Source organism: Elephantulus edwardii, unplaced genomic scaffold, assembly GCF_000299155.1.
Source record: "Elephantulus edwardii isolate Elephantulus edwardi_28Jun2011 unplaced genomic scaffold, EleEdw1.0 scaffold00046, whole genome shotgun sequence".
Classification (NCBI taxonomy): domain Eukaryota; kingdom Metazoa; phylum Chordata; class Mammalia; order Macroscelidea; family Macroscelididae; genus Elephantulus; species Elephantulus edwardii.
In genome coordinates, this window is record NW_006399796.1 from 6,536,550 (window position 1) to 6,558,112 (window position 21,563).

Consider the following 21,563-nt stretch of genomic DNA (forward strand, 5'->3'; position numbering starts at 1 on the left):
GCAAAGACCATGGCCTGTATCAGGTGCACCTTCGTCTCCAGAGAGACACCGTTGCTCTTGAGTACTTTAGAGAGGTCCCTAACAGCAGTGTTATTTATAGTGTTCATTCGTTTATCTGCTTCTTATTTACAACAAAGCCTTTGAAAGATATGTATACTTGTTTCCTGTCCCTGTTCCTTATATTCTTAAAACTAGTCTCATCAGACTTTTGCTCGCACCTCTAGCATAACTTGTTTATGTCAGTAGGCCTTTCTTGCCTCTCTCCACTAGCACCTTCTAGGGGGAATGCTGAACAATCTCCCATGCAATTTACAACCTCAGAAAGCCCACTAGAGGGTCAATTATGAGTCGGTTCCCACTCGAGGAGAATGACTTGGGTTCTTTTTCTCATTTTTTCAACTCTTGAAAGCATTAATAAGGCATTCACTGTCTTAAAGTGAACTAGAAAGGAGAGAATAAAATGCAAACAGTGCAGCAAAGGAGGATTTACATGCTTATTATCTTTTGCATATGTGCCAATTATGTGCAAGCCATTTTAATATAAACATGTCTCTTTTCAAGGGATCTAGAGACCTAGAAACTTGTATAAACCACACGCTTGGAGTTAATTCCACTTCATGTCCTCTCTTATTGTGATTGTGAGATGTCTTTGCCTGCAACCCCATCTTCCTTCCAGAGAGTACTTCCTAGATTTGAACCAGTTAACAGCGTAAACATAACACACCATGCCTTCAGATCTGTTTTACTTTTCCCCTTATAATACTTTTCTCATTTTGAATTGTTTGTTCTCCATTTCTTCTGCTTTTTTTATTTTTCCCTCTTCTTAACAGAGCACACTCAACTTTGTTGTGTGGAATTTGTACTTTCCCTTTCTATATGTCCATTCAGTCATCAGAAGAAAACATTTATAAACAGCACACATACTGTAGGTAATAGATAACACACAAAAAAGGAAGGGATCAGGTAAAGAATGTCTGGAGTAGAAAGCACTCTGGTTTACCCAGAAATGGGCATCTACCTAGGAATTTGACTTGGAGGCTTCCTGAAAGGGGGAAGTGGGGAGATAAGCATTTAAAAACATACCGGAAAAAAAAGGTGGCTGAAATAAAAATATGTGTAACAGATTGAATAAAACAAGTATTACAAACATCTCATATGAGAAACACACTGTGGCTGACTCTGAGAAGAATGGGAATCCCAGTACACTTGATCGTTCTAATGCAAAACCTATACTTGGACCAGGAGGCAGTCGTCAGAATGGATCAAGGGAACACTGCATGGTTCAAAATTGGGAAGGGCGTACACCAGGTATACATCATATCTCCATACCTTTTCAACCTGTATGCAGAAAGAATATCCGGGAGTCTGGGCTCTATGAGGAGAAATGTGGGGTCAAGATTGGTGGACGGTTTATCAACAATCTGTGTTATGCAGGTGACACAACCCTGCTTGCTGAAACTGAGGAGGACCTGAAGCACCTGCTGCAGAGGGTCAAGGACTGTAGCCTCCAATATGGATTGAGGTTCAGTGTCAAGAAGACAAAGATTCTCACCACTGGACCAATTGGCAGCATCAGGATGGATGGTGAAGAGATTGGGATTGTTCACAGCTTTAGTTTGCTTGGCTCCACAGTCAACACTCTTGGCAACAGTAGCTGGGAAATTAAAATACGTATTGCGATGGGAAAGTCTGCGGTTAGGGACCTCTCTAAAGTACTGAAGAGCAATGGTGTCTCTCTGGAGACTAAGGTGAGTCTGATACAGACCATGGTCTTTGCATCACTTGTTATGCATCAGAAAGTTGGACAATGACCAAGGAGGATAGAAGGAGAATTGATGCCTTTGAGCTGTGGTGCTGGAGAAGAGTATTGAGAATACCATGGACTGCTAGGGAAACAAACAGATTTGTCCTGGAAAGGGTTAAACCGGTTGGCTCCTTGGAGGCAAGGATTCTGAGGCTCCGTCTAACATAATTTGGACATGTGAGGAGAGACCGGTCCTTAGAGAGGGATATCATGCTTGGGAGGGTGGAGGGACAGCGCAGGAGGGGAAGGCCCTCTATGAGAAGGATTGATTCAGTGACTGGGATAATCGGGATGGGTGTTTTGGAGACGGTTCGATTGGCACAGGATAGAGCAGAGTCTAGGGCTGATGTACATAGGGTCGCTATGAGTCGCAAACGACTCAATGGCACATAACAAAGCAACATATGAGGAAGAGAAAACTTTTAAGATAAAGTCTTTCAGAAAATTAGTAAAATAATAAAATAACTTCTTTTTAAAAGAGAAAATGTGTCTGTAAAAGGATCAAAGTTCACTGTATCCTTTAGATAGTTTTACTGCTTTTCTGTGAGTACGACTATTCTAGTCCCTAGTTCAGAGACCCGTCAGTAATACTGTAAGAGTATCCTGTTTACTCATACCTACTATTCTCTCTCTCTAGTCTGGTATTGAGCATTCTTCAATCCTATCAGGTTGCTTATTTGCTTAAAATGTATTTTGAGCCTGTATTTATTACTGTGGACCTACGTTGTTGATGCCATTGAGTCCGCTATGACCCATTGCAACCCTGTGAACAGCAGATGTGTACCCTACCCTGTCCTATGTCATTCTCATAATCTCTGATATATTTGGGTTTATTGTTAAAGTTACAATGTCAATCTATCTTGTTGAAAGTCTTCCTCACTTTAGCTGAGCTTCCATCTTTCCAAGTGTGACATCTTTTTTCAAAGACTAGCTGCTTCTCACAACATGCCCAAAGTATGTGAGATTCACTATCCTTGCGTCCAGTGAATACCCTGGAGTCACTGTTTATTTTCTTGGCACTCCATGTTGTATTCAGTACTCTTCTTTCATACCACATCAAAGACATCAAAACTTTTTCTGCCCTTATGCATTGTCCAACTTTCAAATGTATAAGCAATTAAAGACCATGGTCAGGTGCACTTTATTCTTTCAACTGACATCATGTGTCCTTACAACTTTGGAGAAGTCCTTGATAGCAGATTTTCCATTATTAATTTTACTTGCAGATTTTAATTGTTCGTTTCTTGACTACTGGTATCAAAAGTGTTTGTGATTCCAGGTAATGTGAAATTGTTGACAATTTCAATCTCTTCTTCATCTGCCTTGCTTTTGCATATTGGTCTGGTGGTGAGGATTTTTGTTTTCTAGTTCTTAAGAAGTAATCCATATTGAAGATTATAGTTTTTTATCTTTTTTGCCGTCAAGCTTCAGCACTGGAAAAATCCTTGGTAAAGGACCAAAGACGGGTAAGTTCCAGGCTGAAACCTGAGTGTAGTTTTTTATCTTTTGTAGCAAGTGCTTCATCTTCTCTTTGAGCAAGCCAGGTTATGTCATCTACATACTGCAAGTTGTTAATGAGGCTTAAACCAATCATGATGCCACATTCTTTGTCATAATGTCCAGCTTACTGAATGATGTTGTTAGGTGCTGTTGAGTTACGTATGGCTCATAGTGGTCCTGTGAATACATACGGATAGCACAACTTAAATTAATAAGTACTAGTTAATGTCTAGCTGAGGCGAAAATGCAACCCTTCAATGATGTTGTTGTTATGTGCCGTCAAGTCGCTTGTGACTCATTATGACCCTATGTACAACAGCCCTAAACCCTGCTCTATTCTGTGCCAGTTGCACTGCCTCTGACACACCCATCCCAATTTCCTCAGTCACTGAGTGTCTTCCCCTCTTGCGCTGTCCCTCCACCCTCCCAAGCATGATGTCCTTCTCCAAGGACCTGTACCTCCTTACAACATGTCCAAAGTATGTCAGACGAAGCCTCAGAATCCTTGCCTCCAAGGAGCAGCCTAATTTAACTCTCTCTAGGATGAATCTGTTTGTTTTCTTGGCGGTCCATGGTACATTCAGTACTCTTCTCCAGCACCACAGCTCAAAGGCATCAATTTTCCTTCTATTCTTCCTAGTCATTGTCCAACTCTCTGATGCATAAAAAGTGATTGCAAAGACCGTGGCCTGTATCAGACACACCTCAATCTCCAGAGTGACACCATAGCTCTTCAGTATCCTGGAGAGGTCCCTAACAGCAGACTTTCCAATCGCAATACGTTTTTTGATTTCCTGGCTGCTGGTGCCAAGAGTGTTGACCATGGAGCCAAGCACACTAAAGTTGTTAACTATCTCAATCTCGTCACCATCCATCCTGATGCTGCCAGTTGGTCCAGTGGTGACAATCTTTGTCTTCTTGACATTGAGCCTCAATCCATACTGAAGGCTGCAGTCCTTGACCCTCTGCAGCAAGCATTTCAGGTCCTCCTCATTTTCAGCAAGCAGGGTTGTGTCATCTGCATAACACAGATTATTAATAGATCTTCCACCAATCCTGACACCACACTTCTCATCATTGAGCCTAGCCTCTTGGACAATCTGATCTGCATGTAGGTTGAAAAGGTGTGGAGATAGGACACATCCCTGGCGTACCCCTTTTCAATTTTGAACCATGCAGTGTTTCCTTGTTCTTTTCTGACAACTGCCTCTTGGTCCAAGTATGTGAAATCAGGGTTGAAATGAAGCAATCTCTTGTTATGTGCCACCCAGAATTGACTTGTAGCTGACCATCCATGAGGAGATTGCCCGGGTTTCTCTAATGGAACAGCTAGTGAATTTGATCTGAGTGCCTTCAGTCTGTCAGCGCATCTCCTTACCTCAAAATCACCAGAGCTCCCCTAAGGCCTTTGTTTAAAGCTATTAATATTTTATTCCTAGAAAGTACTTTGGGAAGAAAATCCATTAAAAAGTTTAACTGTTTTTGAACAAAATTACATGTGTAGAGAACAGAGCTATATTTTAAGAGTATTGAAAATTTCATGTACTTTTGAAGCTATAAAACTGTCATAATCAGATATACTTTATGATGTTTTTTGCCTTGAATGGTTAATCAAGATTCACCACTAAGAAGAGTACAAGTGTCTGTATTTAATTGTGAAACTGTTCTAGAAAATTTTGCTAGGTGGCAGTATATGCTCAGTTATGTGCTCATTAAGCACCTCTCGATTTTTGTTCCTATCAGAAATAAGAATAAGTATAATGCATATGAAAATTACCATCTATGTGGGCAAATTAGACATTTTCTTTGTAAAACTAATATTGCTAACAATGCAGTAGTTTGAACTTAGGGCAAATAGTATGACAAATGTGTTTGAATGCCTTGCAGATGTTAATACTTTGCCATCTCTTAGTTCTACTCACTTTAAAGACAGTTGTTCCTTTTTGGTATGTGTTCTCAGCAATAGTTTTTACCGTATTAGTAGCACATATTTATGCTGAGTGTATATGGTAGTTTGAAGTATATTTTTATTTTTTATATGTAGTATCACACTGTATATTCATAGTACCACATTGTATACATTCTACAAGTTGGGTGGGTTTTTTTCCAGACGTTATTTTTTAAGTTTATATGTGGTACTATATCTAGATCTAATGTATGAGTTAAAATAGGTTTTTTATATACAGTATATCTCATATGTAACATTTTATGTTGTTGTTAGGTGCCATCTTCTAAGACTGTTGTCCTATGCCATTCAGAACTGACTCGTAGCTGAGCGCCCAGCAGGTTTTCAGAGACTGTAAATCATACAGGAGGAGATTACCTTTTTTCTGTGGAGCAGCTGGTCTATTCAGTCCATATGCCTTAGGGATTGCAGCACAGCTTTTTACCACTAGGGTGCCAGAATTCCAAGCTAAGTGAACCTTTCCTTATCCTACACCATCCTCATACTCTCTTGAGGTCAAGACTATTATTATAGTCACTGTATCAGTTCTCCTTATTGTAGATCTTTTTCTTTCTCTTAACCTTCACGTTTCCCAGCATGATGTCTTTTTCCAAGACTAGCCCTTCCTGACAACATGTCTAAAGTATGTGAGATGAAATTTTACCATCCTGGCTGCTACAGAACACCCTGTTTACACTTCCTCTAAGATAGAGTTGTTTGTTCTTTAGAAGTCCAAGGGATATCCAGTACTCTTCTCTAAGCACAGTTCAAGAGCCTGGGTTCTTCTTTTGGCATCCTTAATCATTGTCCAACTTTCAGATGCATAGAATTAGGCATCCTTTAGTCTTTAAAGTGACATCAGTGCTCCTTAGTGCTTTGAAGAAGTCCTTAACAACAAGTTTTCTCATTACAGCATGTCTTTTGACATCTTAGTTGCCATGGATCCAAGTAAAATTCAAACTTTTCTCCATTTATCACATGTTGTTTTTTTTTGATGTTGTCAGGCGCTGTAGAGTTGAATACGACTTGTAGCGACCTAATAAACAATGGATCTAAACCTTGTCCTATCCTATGCCATCTTCACACTTCCTGACTCACTAGAGAGCCTTTTGGGACAGTTCACCATGTCAGTCTGTGTCAGTTGTGACAGTCCACCTCGTTGAGGGTCTTCCTCTCCTTTGGGCCTGGTGTAAAGACCAATTTAATAATAGGGACACAAACTAAATTGGAAGTTTTGTTGTGTTTGGGGGGAACATTGTTCTAATTGGTGCAGCACTTGGCTGCCAGTTTGCTTATTATAATACTGGAAGCTTGATGGCCCATTTGGTGGGTAGTTACTAGGGTTTAATTGGTAGGAAGTTCAAGTATTTTCTTGCTACTGGAGTGGGGTAGCAAAGAACTCACAGTGTTTTCATTCAAAATTTAAGTTTTACTAACTAAAAGGAGGGAACGGTTCAAGGTATTAGCAGTTGTTGATCATGTTTCTAAGCTAGTTGGAAGAAGAAAATGAAAAGAAATGGCTTATTTGCTTAAGAGAATGTATAGGAATCAGGTGTGATGGTCCCAGTAAAGTCAATGATAGTGGTTCTTGATAAAGTTGAGTAAGTAGGATTTTAGAAGCTTAAATACTGTGTGGAATATTTGAATTAATAGTTCTAGGAAAAAAAGTGGTTATAAATGATGACAAGGTTTGTCATCATGCAATCTGCGCACACCTGTGGATGATTAAATAGGAGAAGTCATTAGAAATGAGGCAATCAGTAAATAAGGTTATAATACTGCTTGAATTACTCATCCTGGGCATTTCCGTCATTGAGAATGAAGACAAAACTTATGGTGAAGAGAAATTTTAAGCTGAGTGGCAGTGATGAAGACTAAGAAGGTAATACAATCAAAAGCAAGAACTTAAAGAACATGGAATATGAAAAGAAATTGTTTTGACAAGAGGAATTTGACCAATTTTGTGTGCTAGACATTGCATAGAACACAGTTCCTCAATTGGAGAAGTAGAGGGGAAAAGGCATTCCTGGGAAAATGACAATGAGTATGTACCCCCATTATGAGAGGGAAAAAAAACAAACTCATAAGTTCAAGCTGAATAATATCTCATTATATTAATGATGATGATTATGATGATGATGATGACATGTTCTTTATAACAAAAATATTTCCCTATTGTGACCATTAATTCTGTATTTTAGTCTTAGAGTTCAGTACATTAAAATACTGATCACTAGAAATAACTTACCTTTTAGGTTTGTAGTACTTTTGGTTGATTGTTTGGCTTATTTTTAACTATTTGTTTCACTTAAGCTCACAGACATATTTTAAAATTATTGATTTATTCCTCCACTGTTTATGGAGTAAGTATGACTTTAGTAACTATGAATAGAGTTAAGCAAGAATTTGGTTAACAATAATATTAACAATAAATATTTAAATAATATTTAAAACAGTAGGCTCAAAATGAAACATTTGTTACTGAATTGTCTTTGTAATCTTGGCTTTATTTCTCTAAGGTTGTGAAGATGAGGAAAGAAGTGAAGAGAATCCGAGTTTTGGTTATCCGAAAACTTGTAAGGGGTGTTGGCAGACTAAAGTCAAAAAAGTGAGTTCTTTAAAGTAATAGTTCTATAAATAATAAAATTTTATAACTTGTTCTTAAATGATATTTACAAAATTGGAAGATGGAACCTAGAGAAATAATGATAATCTTTCTTTACTGTACTTGATATATAAAGTGCATCTGAGTAAGATAAAATAATGTATAAACCTGTCACTGTCCATTTGCCTGTCAGGAATAAGCACAATGGAGACATACCACTCCAGGAGTGCTTCAGAAAGCCGACTCAACTTTTTTGGGGATTACAGTGTACTTAATATACAGGCGAGTAAACAGGAAGACAGGATGGGATGGATTTGTAGATGTGGAGTATGTGGATTGGACAGGAGAACCTCAGCCCAGTGCAAATGACTCCCAGGTCAACAGATGGGGCAGTCGTCTTCCTGGGTGGCTAGTTTTCTCAAGCCAACACAGCCAAACACAGGAGAGCTTTCTCTATCCCGTACTAAGGGCTGATGGGTTCAGATAGGCTTGCACTTATCTGGAGCTAGGCGATGTGCCCCAGCCAGAGGCCTCCTCCTCCTCCCCAACATAAACCTGTTTTGAGGGCCTGTCTCACATACAGTGGCCAGGAGGGACCGATCCTTGGAGAAGGACATTATGCTCAGAAGGGTGAAGGGACAGCAGAGGAGAGGAAGACCCCAGATGAGATGGATTGACAAAGTGACTAAGGCATTGTGGGTAGGTTTATCAGAGTCAGTGAGATGAGGGTAGGTATATCAGAGTTAATGAGACTGGCTCAGGGCAGGGCAGGCTTCAGAGCTATTGTACATAATATCACAATGAGCCTCAGGCAACTTGATGGCACATAACAATAACAACAACATTGTTTTAGCATTTGAACCTTATTCCCTGTACTATTTTAGGATTCTTTCACTATATTTTCAAAACTTTATTTTGAGGTGAAAGTCCTTTGAAGCTATTTATGTGTTTTACAGTATTGGAAATTGTTTTAAGATGTTGATGTAATTGTGATAGTCTTACAACACCTTGAATTGGCGATTATAAAAAGAGTAAGGACTACATATGAATGACCATATCTGACCTTTACCCACCTCACAAAGGAGAACTGTCCTCGTCAACAACATTAACAATACAATCCATGAGGTCAGACATGTCTCCTAGGTCTAAAATCCAGTGCAATAACTAACAAACCACACAGAACCATATTGAGGAAGCCAAAAGCCTATAATTCCGGTTAGTAACAAAATACAGTCAGGACAGCTTCTAAAATATGCTTACAGGCCTCACAGCCATGAGTCTCAGCGCTTAGGCCAGTGTTAGAAAGCTTTCAGTCCTGCCATTATTGGCTCCCTCCCACCCCAAGAGTCCTCAAACAAATTTGGGCAAAAGTCTCTTAGCTCCAGTCCCAGGGTCTTCTCCATCTCCTGTCAGGTCTCTGGTTCTCTGCTGTAGCTGCTTGTGGTTGTTCCTCCTGTAGTCGCTAGTTTGGCTTGTACAAGAGTTTCTGGTCTTGAAGGATGCATTACATTCTCTTGTTGCTGAAGCTTTGTGTATAGTGAGGTTTCTCTATTATGCTGCTGGATCCACCCGGTTTAAAGGTGAGACTTGCCAATCCCCTTTTGGATTGGTGAGACTAGCTAGTCCCTTTGTGGATAGGCTAGCATGCTCATTCATATTTTTCCCATTCACATGGCAAAGTCCAATTCAATATATTGAAAAGTCATTGTATCACTTTTTTCTTTGAATTTCTAACTAATTTTGAATTCTATGTACTTTGTGAAAGTGTTTATCACCAAAACCATGTGGTCCATATAACTATTAGAAAATTATAATGTTTTTTATTTTCTGTATCATTAGTTTTAAAAAAATATTGTTTCTAACTTGTTTTTCTTATTATAGCCATAAATAGTATATTTCATCAATCTTCAATATTCTTTCTCTATTTTATAATCAGATGTTAATCTTAATTCTTTAAATTCTGCAGAAAAATTGCATTTAATAAAATTATATCCAAATTTTAATTGATGCTTATGAAATTTTTATTAAATTAAATATAGTATATGATTATTTTTTTCTAAAACGTATTGACCTTCTTATTAGTGAGTAAGAGAAACCAACCATCTACTCGTAATAACATTATTATAATTAATATAATACCTGAACAATGCTTATTTTTTTCAATTTCAAACACTTATTAAGTTGATGAAATTATGTGTGAACAGTTTTGGAGGGGAAAGATTACAAGTTGACAGTGTTACTTAGAAATATACTTTTTTAAAAGAAACAGATATCTTAAAGGATACAAATCTCTAAAATGCATGTTTTTCCTGGTGAAGCATTACTTTTTCCCCCCCTGTAGGGGCAGTGAAGATGCACTGTTAAAAAACCAAAGGCGGGCACAACGATTACTTGAAGAAATCCATGCCATGAAGGTAAGGACTTGTGTTGATGTACATACATGTGTGTATTCCTTTTTTCCTGTCTACATTTTATGTGTATGTGGATTATGGCTTATTTGACTATTTCATGAGTAATCCTAAAAAATTATTTGTATTGGTCTGTTTGGTGAAGAATGTAACTTATTTTAAAAAATGATAATATTTTTAAGCTTGCATTTTTCCATGTTTTTAACTGAACTTGTTAAAGTGTTAGACAATTTTTGAGTCAGAGCTCTGCCAAACTAAACTCATATATGTTTAATAATGCCCTATGGCTAAAGTTTTTATTTTTATAGTAACTGTAGCCACAAAGTCTTATTACTTTCAAGGATTAAAGTGTTCATGATATTTGGAAATGTGAATAGCGATATTGGTGGCTGACATCATGCTCTGCCTGTTGCCAACTCAATAAATTTTTGTGTGGTATTGTCAGCATTTTATTTGGCTCTTTAGTAACTTAAAATAAAATTAGTGTTGGACCAACATGATCTGTATTTTTATTCCTTTCAGCCAGACTGCTAACATAATTTTTAGGTCTTCTCGCTCCTCTTACTTTGCAGGAACTTTCATTTACCAAATGACATACCATTAAATGTCTGAGAGACTGTTTTATTACAGAACTTTAAAACAACACTGAGTACCAGCAATTGTCTTAATTGCAGGGTCATTTTTAGATGTATATTTGACTATTACACTTTGGTATAACTTCAAATTTTATGTTAGCTAAAAGAGCTTAAGAGTTCCTTAACAATATCTTAATGAGTAAAATAATCTATACTTTTTTCTATATTTTTCCCTTTTGTTGTTGTTGTATGCCATTGAGTCGACTATGACTCATAGTGACCCAATGTACAATAGCTCTGATGCCTCGTGTATTGTGAGCCAGTCTCACTGTTTCTGACATACCTACCCTCATTAACCCAGTTATTGTGTCAATCCATCTCATCCAGATCTACCTCTCTTACACTGTTCCTCTATCCTTCCAAGCTTGATCTTTTTCCTTCTAAAGGTATAGACATCTTTAAAAAATTAAAAAAAAAATAGTGTTTTCTAGGACCTACTATATAGTTAACTGATGTAGAAACAGTTGCAGTAAATGAATCTTCAGGATGAGATATATTTCTTTTTTGTGGAATTTGTTACTATTTCTGTTTTCTACAGACTTGAACAATTTGTGGAATCCATCTATATCTTCTTAAAGATTTGATCCCTTTTAAGTTCAATCATTGAGTCAAAATACCCCTTTGTCTCCTCATTGTCATTTCTGTTGCTTTGATTTGTGCCTCATTTAGGTGATTTTTTTTCATATATGTATAAATACAATCTTCAGAGACTGTTCTGAAATGTGAAGTTATGATTTATCACTGTCTCTTAACTTTCTTTTAACCAAAATCATTTCTAAATGACATCACATACAGTAAAAAGAGCAAGAGCCATGTGAGGATGGCTATATCTAACCTCTGTCAACTCCACAAGGGCGAACTGTCTTCTTCGTCATCATCTACCATACACACATACATACCCATAGTGGGCAGTGTTTGGTGAAGCTCCCCGATTAAAACAAGCTTGGAAGCAGGAGCAGCTTCCACTTCTACAATAGCTTGCCTCTGGAAACCCTATGAACCTGGAGAAAGGACAAAAGTTATACAGGAGGTGTCCAGGACTTTTGTTCATAGGGTCACTATGAGTGGCCTGCAACTCGACGGCACTTAACAACAACAACAACAACCATACAAAGCCACTTCCCATGAGGTCAGACATGTCCCCCATGTTCCTAAGCCTCTTTCTACTAACTTAACAACAATCTTACAACCTTACTGTTCTGCTGAGTCCAAAATTCATTGCAGTAGCTCACTGGGTACCTAGACGCATACTCATGATTATGAAGTTTGTTGGGGAGGTCAAAAAGCTATAATTCAGGTTGGTAGCAGGATAGTATCACTCAATCAGGACAGCTGCTGAAATGTGCTCTCAAGCACGTCAGCCTTCAGTATGACAAAGCTTTTAGTCCTATCAGTTATGATCTCCCTCCCAACCCTAGTTCTCAGTAAGCTTGGCTAAAAGCTCTTATCTGGTTCTCAGGGGTAGCAGTCCCAAGGTCAGCTCTGTCTCATGTCAGATCTCTGGTTCTCTGCTCCAGCTGCTGCTGCTTTCCTGTAGGTCTTCCTGGCACAAGAATCTCTGACCATGGAGGGTACATTGAATTCTCTATTCTTCTTTGTTGGTGGTGAGATTCTCAAAATCTGCTACTGAATGCTCAATTTAGTGGCAAGACTGACCATTCCCCTTGTGGATAGGCTAAGACCACAGTACAGCTTCCTACATTCTGTGCCACCAGACCTCCTTGTATTTGATTTAGTGCATTATTTTAAAAAAGATATCCTATTTAATCTACATCTTAAGCTCTCTTTTGTTTGCTGAGGAGGTTTTTGATAGGTTAGTACATAGGGAATTATGGTACTAAACCAAAGGCAGCATCTCTCTGGTGGTTCATCTCCACCAAATGCTCTTCAGGAGAACGATGGATAGTCTTCTCCTATATGGTTTACAGCCAGTACCATCTCAGTGGCAATGAGTTTTTCTGTTTTCTTATATTTTATTAACAAAGATAAATCCAGTGCAGTAATAAAGTTCATAGATTTATGCAATTCTTCAGTCATACTATTTTTCGGTGAATGGGAATGTTTGGTTTTTGCTTTCTATTTTCCTTGTGAATTTATAAGACTTATTAGGGCATTTTGGTGCATGTTATAGGTAGTCAACATTGCTAACACAAAGACTACTTGAATATATCAGCTTCTCTGGAAATATTTGTGTAGTCTCTTTCTGTGTGATTTACGTCCTCTTCAAAAGCCCCTTGAGGGCTAGCTGTTTGTTGGTTTCAACTTAACAGCAATGAAATTACTGTCTTTTAAAAAGTCCAAATTCATACCCTGTCCATCAAATTCATAGCAAATGTCTTTTGAATTCATGACACTGGCTTTATAAGATGTTGTGAGTTGGCTGCTCTGATTTCATTGTCTTTCATAATGCTTTTTAAAATCTTTATGAGATTTAAATACAAAAGTCCAGATAAAGTATATAAAAATACTATGCTTTTCTTGTGTTATAGTTAATTTCTTATATATGGTTGTTTACCAAAATTGTTTATTTTCAATTTTTTTAAAGAGACAAATACACTATGTATTTAAAAGCTTTTTTGCCAAATCCATGAGAGTATCAAAGAAGTAGTCACAAAAGTGAAAATTCACTTATAACTAAATTAGGAAGAAAACTTCTACTTGGTCAGTTTTCCAGATTTTTTCCTCCCTTGGCTTACATACCACTACATTTTTATAGTCTTGTTCATGACATACTGTCCTATATGATAGTAGGGTATTTTTCAATGATAATAGGGTATTTTGTTACAAAATTACTTCCTCATGAGGAAAACTTGAGATATTTTGAGAATGGGTGTTTGTTTTTTCTGTATAAGAAAGAAAATGGCCTGATCTTTATACTATAATAATCATGACTTCTTGCTTTAGAACTGCTTTGACACAGGAATTCCAAATATTTACTGCTTTTTCTAATGGTATACAGTATTCCTGACTTTGATATTATTTATAAATACTAGCTTCTAAAATGATTTTTTTGTCTTTTAAATTAAAATTTCTTACCAGAACTTAAGTTCTTTAGCTGGAAAGGAAATGTTAAAATTAAGGTATGTAGTGAGATCACCCAAAATGGGCCAGATCTGTTCCTCAGTTATGAAGATAATAACTAGTTTTTATTAAGCACTGATGCCAGTCACTGTACTGTGTTTTACGTATACTATTTCATGAAGTAGATATTATTAACCCTGTCTTACAAAATAGAAAACTGAGGCTTAGTGAGTCTTAAGCTAAATGCTTAACTATAAAACTAGTAAAGTTAGCCACTACTTAGTAAAATGAGTATTACCTGAAGTATTTCTAGACTCCACTCTTTTTTGAGATTATTGTTATTAGATGCCTTCAAGTCAGCTTCAGCTACTGTGTCTACAGCCAAAGAAAACCAATCCTGCACCATCCTCACAATCCCTCCTGTGCTTAGTGCCTGCCTTTCAACCAGACAGCTTTGTCTTCCAGCACTATCAGACAGTGTTCCACTAATAATCGTAGGGTTTTTAAGTGTCCATTGTTTCAGAAGTAGATGGCTGGTCCTGCTTCTTAGTTTGTCTTAGTCAGGAAGTTTGGTTGATACCAGTCCGCCGTGGGTGACCTTTCTGGTATTTTTTTTTTTAAGCGTAATTATATTTTAGTATTTGTTTTTTTTGGTTTTTTTTTTCTTCTTTTTTTTTTGATAATTTTATTAATTTTCATAAACATTTACAGAGATTTTGGGTTTCCATTCATTCACCGCTGCACCATTCTCTCTACCCTCCTCCCAGTTTGTTCTTGTCCAAATGCCACAGTGCTTGTCAAAGCCAGTTCTGATTAATCTTCTTTGTCAGTGTGTCCTTTGCCATTCCCTATCACTCCTCCCTGAGAGAGACTTCACCCTGAGTCATAAGGAAAAGGGGATGGCGTATTCTCTTAGCTACTTCCTGCTGAAAAGGGACGCTGTGGGTTTCAGGGTGAAGATCTTCTCTCACTACTCTAAAGGGCCTCTTTGGCAGTAGGAAACACATAGACTATTATGGAGATTGATTTTGGAATTTAGATGCACTCTTATTGATTGTGCTTGACCATACATGTTCATATCCTTGAAGATGTATCATGGGGGTGTTGCAACCTAGAAGACACAAATTTGACTAACAAGTTATAAGTACATGAGTCAAAAATTATGGAAAAGTAAAAGAAAAGATTCTTTCATTGTTCCACAAACCCCCCCCCAGGTCCCCTCCACCATGCAGCCCTTGCTCTAGACTCCTGTGATGACAGAAACATCCAGTTATATATTTCTTTTGAAATATCAATGACATAGCTACCAGGAATACACCAACACATAAACCACCATAATACTAAAAACTGATAGAAGAGTGGTAGCTTCTTGTTGTTGTTGTTGTTGTTATGTGCCATCGAGTCACTTGTGACTCATAGCAACCCTATGTACAACAGCCCTAAACTCTGCTCTGTCTTGTGCCAATCTCATTGTCTCTGATGCACCCACCCTGATTACCCCAGTCACTGAATCAGTCCACCTCATAGAGGGTCTTCCACTCCTACGCTGTTTCTCTACCCTCCCGAGCATGATGTCCCTCTTCAAGGATTGGCCCCTCCTTGCAACATGTCCAAAGCATGTCATGCAAAGCTTCAAAATCCTTGCCTCCAAGGAGCTGCCTTCTTTAAACCTCTCCAGGATGAACCTGTTCATTTTCTTAAATGCCCATGGTATATTCAGTACTCTTCTCCAGCACCACAGCTCAAAGGCATCAATTCTCCTTCTGTCCTCCCTAGTCATTGTCCAGCTCTCTGATGCATAGCAAGTGATTGCAAAGACCATGGCCTGTATAGATAATTGAGTAAGAAAATAACCAAAACCCAGACAAAACCAAACTCATTGCCATCCAATTGGTTCATAGTAACCTTGTAGGAAAGAGTAGGATTGCTCCATTAGCAATCCATGCTGTAAATCTTTGTGAGATTAGTTTTAATCTTCTTTTGCCTGATGTGCTGTTGGTTATTCAAACTGCAGATCTTTTGACTTGCTGCCCAACATTTAACCTACTGTGCCACCAACAACTTCTGGCCCCCAACCAGACAACTTATTTTCAGATCCTTTAATTCTTCACACTTACAGCCCCACCTCCCATCTATCATTTTGTTGTACTATAGTTAATTGTGTGCTGCTATGATGTTGGAACCTATGCCACCAGCAGAGTCACCCATCATGGCTTCAGTAGAACTTCTAGACCAAGAAAGATTAGGAAGAAAATTCTGGTGATCTACTTTAAATGTCAGCTTATGAAAACCCTGTAGATCACACAGGATTTCTGGTAGCATACAGTGTTACCTGTTACCCAAAGTTAGTAGTTCAAAATCCATCAGCTGCTCTACAGAGGAATGATGAACAATCTCCTGCCTTACAAAGATTTATAGATTCAGAATTCCGCTAGAGTCTGAATTGATTTATGGGCATTGAGTTTGATTTTTGTTTCTAGCGAGAGGATGAATCCCTTGGGTTGGAAGATGTCTTAGTTATCTAGTGCTGTTGTTGTGGTTATGTGCCATCGAGTCGTTTGCGACTCATAGCAACCCTATGTACAACAGCCCTAAACCCTGCTCTATCCTGTGCCAATCGCATTGCCTCTGACACACCCATCCTGATTACCACAGTCACCGAATCAATCCACCTCATAGAGGGTCTTCCCCTCCTGCGCTGTCCCTCTACTCTACCCAGCATGATGTCCCTCTCTAAAGACCTGTCTCTCCTTGCAACATGTCCAGAGTATGTCACATGAAGCCCCAGAATCCTTGCCTCCAAGGAGTAGCCTGGTTTAACCCTCTCTAGGATGAATCTGTTTGTTTTCTTGGCAGTCCATGGTACATTCAATACTCTTCTCCAGCACCACAGCTCAAAGGCGTCAATTCTCCTTCTATCCTCCCTAGTCACTTTCCAGCTCTCTGATGCATAACAAGTGATTGCAAAAACCATGGTCTGTATCAGGCAGACCTTAGTCTCCAGAGAGACACCGTTGCTCTTGAGTACTTTAGAGAGGTCCCTAACTGCAGACCTTCCCATCACAATACGTTTTTTGATTTCCTGGCTACTGGTGCCAAGAGTGTTGACCATGGAGCCGAGCAAACTAAAGCTGTGAACAATCTCAATCTCTTCACCATCCATCCTGATGCTACTGATTGGTCCAGTGATCTAGTGCTACTCTAACAGAAATAGTATAAATGAGTACCTTTAACAAACAGAAATTTACTTTTTCATGGTTTAAGAAGCTAAACTGGGCCAGTAGTAAGGGATTTCTTTCTCTTTTTTCTCGTTCTGCCAGGAGATCATCTTCTCCAGGTCTTGTGACCCCACATCCCCATCCCAAGTTACAGATATTTCCTGTAGAGTTGCTTTAATATGCTTCACTCTTTTCTGAAACCATCTCTTGCCTAGTACTTAGTCATGTGTGTAACAAAGGACATCAGTGCTGGATCAGCCGATCTATATGAATTCTGGATAAGCAATTTTATGATAGATGAAGAAAATATTAAATTTATCAATGATTTTATCTTACTTGGATCCATAATCATCACCTTTAAGTACCAGCAGTCAGGACATCACGAGAAGTATTGCATTGTGCAAGTTTGCTGTCAGACCTTTCCAAAGTCTTGAAGAACATTGATGTCAGTTTGAAGAGTAAGGCACACCTGATTCAAACCCTGCGCTTCCAGCCACCTGTTGTGCATCTGAGAGTTGGACAGTGAATAAAGATTACAGATGAAGAATTAATGCATTTCAGTAGTTTTGAAGCAGCATACTGAATATCCCATCAGCTGACAAAAGAACAAACAGATAAGTCTTGGGGAAAGTATGATCAGAGTGCTCCATAGAGGTAAGAATGGTGAAACTTCATCTCACATACTTTGAGCTTGTTAGAGGAGGCTGTTCCTTGGAAAGGGACATCATGCTTAGAAAAGTGGAGTATAAGCAAATGAGAAGATGACTCTCAAAGTGATAAATTAATACAGTGACTACAACACTGCGCTCAAGTGTGTCGGGTATGATAAGGATGACACAGGATAGGACAGTGTTTAGATTTTTTGTTCATGGGGTTACTGTGACTCATACTTGACTCAGTGGCTCCTAACAACAACATGATTTTGTCCCTAGTAAATTGCCCTGCTAACCCAGAGGCTGCATTTCTCTGATGGTTTGAATCCACCCACAGGTGGATCTGAGGTAGAAAGATGGAAAATTTCCTTTGCAGTTCAGAGCCACAGAAACCTGCTAAAGGATCAGTTCTGAGTTGGAATTGACTTCCTGGCATTGAGTGAGCCATATATAAACCTGTATATGGAGCAGCTGTCATTCGAACAGAATAAGGGGATACTTCATGGTTTAAAAATCAGGAAAGATGTGAGTCAAGATTGTGTTTTTTAACCATCCTTATTCTGTCTTTGTACTGAGCAAATAATTTGAGAACTTGAAATATGGAGAAGAACATGGCATCAAGATTGGAGTTATACTTACTAACAACCTGCAATATGCAGATGATACAACCTTGCTTGCTTTAAAGAAACAACAACGAGGCTTGTAAGTCTACACATGAAGCTTAAAGCCTTCATATGGATTACAACTCTACATTGAGAAAAGAAAAACCAAAACAACTGTATCAGAAGTCATACCACAATAAGTGAAGATATAATTGAAATTGTCAAGGATTTCCTTTTATTTGGATCCAGGATCATCACCCATGGAAACAGAAGTCACAAAATGGAATGAATATACTTTTCATTTTATTATTTTTGTAGAGTATTGAATATACCATACACTCCAAAAGAACAAACTTATTTTTTTAGGAAGTGAGCTGGAATACTCCGTAGAAGCAAGGATGGTGAGACTTTGTCTTACATACTAAAGGCATGGTATCAGAAAGTACTAGATCCTAGAGAAGGACATCTTGTTTAGGAAAGTATAGACTATCAGCAAAACAAGAGAACCTTCAGTGAAATGGATAGACAGAGTGCTGCCACAGTGAGCCTAATCACAGCAGAGATGGGATAGGATTGGGCCGTTTCATCCTCTTCTATGTAGGGTTGCAGTGAATTGGAACCAACTCGGTGATGCCTAACAATGATGACAACAGACTACTTCTTAAGGAAATGGATTATTTTAGCCTTGGCAGCATAGTATGTAATGTATAGGGCTACTTACCACAAGGTTGGTATTTCAAATTCATCAGCTACTACTGGGATAATCGGGATGGGTGTGTCAGGCGCAATGAGATTGGCACAGGACAGAGCGGAGTTTAGGGCTGTTGTACATAGGGTCGCTATGAGTCGCAAACGACTCGACGGCACATAACAGCAACAACTACTTCTCCAGAGAAGCCTGAGTAGCTTCTTCACATAAAGATTTACAGCCTCAAAAACCCAAGAGAGAGTTGGTCATTGTCAGTCAGAATTGACTTGACAGTTGTTTTGTGTTTGGCTTGAATAGTTCCCCCAACACCTGGTGTTATATCTGATAACAGTATTGATTGGCTAAATGACTTATGGTAAAATTCCTGCCTAATTTTTGCATACTTAGAAAGTTGCAGTTGCTCTGAGTCTATACATGGGTAGAATTTTATTGTGCCATTACTAAGAAGAGTCAGTATCCAAAGCATTGGGTTTTTTTCCTTTTGTGTTAATGTTAGATGTTAGAAACAGAAAAATGGAAAGGTACCTCATTTTTCAGAGTCACCTTGGGCTTTTAATAGCTTATGATGTTATCTTTTAAAAGATAAAACTTTTACTGCTCTTAAAGGCATATCAATGTACCTTCATTTAATAGCTTTCTGTACCCAGCATGTTGTTTTGAAACCATAAACAGGGCATCTTTAAAAAAAATGGGTAAGTTCATTCAACAGCTTTTAGAAACAAGTCATCACATTGTAATTCCAGTTGTTTTGTTTTTGTGTTGTTTTTTTTTTCTTGCTTGTGGTTTCATGTCTTAAATAAGAGCAGTTGTAACAAATGAAAGTGGTATCTGTCCTCTGTTTTTGAACCTACTTTCTCCTATTTGAAAACAAAGATGTTGGAGGACATTATTGGAAAAAAGTAAAAATGCTATTACTGTTTACTGAATTCTAACACATACCTAATTTTTTAATGAATAACCAATTGCTTCAGTTTGAGTAAGTAGAATGGGAAGATTACTTAGTGTGTGAATAGGATTTAGGGATAGGAAAAAAAAAACACTATCCCATGAGCTTTTTAAGAAGTTGGGATTTTTAAAGTTTATTTTTTTTGGTTTTTTTTTAAGTTTTATAATTAAGGAAATTTGAACTTACACCCTTGGCAGGAAACTTCCTACTATGAAAATATCCGAAGCTCTTTTCAACTATTCAAAATTTTTGGACAGCCAATACTAGTGTCATAATTCCGGTATGAAATAATGTGGTGCTTGAGAAAAGCAAGTATTACAGCACAACAGTTACAACAAAGGTCCCTTGAGAACAGAAATAAGAACAATAACAGATCTTGGGAGGGGGAGAATTTCAACTGGAATGTCATCTCAGTTTTGAGGTAGAGAGGGACAAATTATTTCCCAACTATTTGCACTCATTAACTTGAATGCCTGTTTTACATAGCTAGATTTCTGGTGTGATGAAAACAATTTTTTTTTTGTTTCTCTATTTGTATTTGAGTAACTAAAGTTAATATTTTGACTTCAAAGAAGCAGTGTTTTATAATCAGAAGAATTCAGTGATTTTCTGTTTTTCTTTAACAGAAAGGATTTATGTCCCATTTTCTCTACCTACCACTAAATTGATGCCTGTGAGCTGTGGTATTCGAGAAGAGCAATAAATATCCTATGGACTGCCAAAAAGCCAGACAGATATGTCTTGGAAAAAGTGCAGCCAGAGAACTCCTTGGAGGCAAGGATGACAGGACTTTGTCTCAAATACTTTGGGCATGTTGTTAGGAGAGGCAGTTCCTTGGAGAAGGACTTGATGCTTGGAAAGGTGGAGGGTCAGTGAAAGAGAAGAAGCCCCTCAACCAAATGGATCAACACAGTGACGGCAGAAATGGGTACAAGTGTGTCAGAGATAATGAGGATGGCACAAGATAGGACAGGGTTCAGATCTGTTGTTCATAGGGTCTTATAGGTCATCCCATACCCAGCAGCACCTAAAACTATCATTAAAGTAGTTAAGCTATAGTTGTGCTGTTAGAGGATCAACTCTAGATTGGATCTGACTCGGCTATACATAACAACAACATAAAGTGGTGGGGCTGTTCTGTACCGTCAGGTCAGAACCAATGCATAGATGACCTTCCAATGGGTTTTCAAAGGCAATAATTGCACAGGAGGAAATGGCCCATCTTTCTCCCACAGAGCAGCTGGTGGACTCTAACTGCATGCCTTCAGGATTGCAGCACAGTTCTTACCACAAGGCAACCAGAGAAATGAAGATAATTCCAAGAGGAATGATAAACACAATTAATATTTTTACCAATTTACATGGAAAATATATGCCTTTCTTTTTTCCCTCCTTTCTTCCTCTAAAAAGACTAACCAAACCCCTTCCACACTCACTCACTATCATTGAGTCAATTTCAACTCATAATGAATCTCTATCACCTAATAAGTAGACTTCTTTATAAATTTTCTAGGTGA

General features: G+C 38.2%; 1 protein-coding gene across 1 annotated transcript in view; it reads left to right on the top strand.

Annotated features, from left to right (window-relative positions):
* SRFBP1 (serum response factor binding protein 1) overlaps positions 1-21,563 on the top strand; it is a 110,911-nt gene that overhangs the window by 993 nt on the left and 88,355 nt on the right. Inside the window, exons 2-3 of the mRNA XM_006886025.1 lie at positions 7,769-7,857; positions 10,196-10,268. Coding sequence (XP_006886087.1) covers positions 7,769-7,857; positions 10,196-10,268 — 162 coding nt within the window. The remainder of the gene's footprint in view (positions 1-7,768; positions 7,858-10,195; positions 10,269-21,563) is intronic.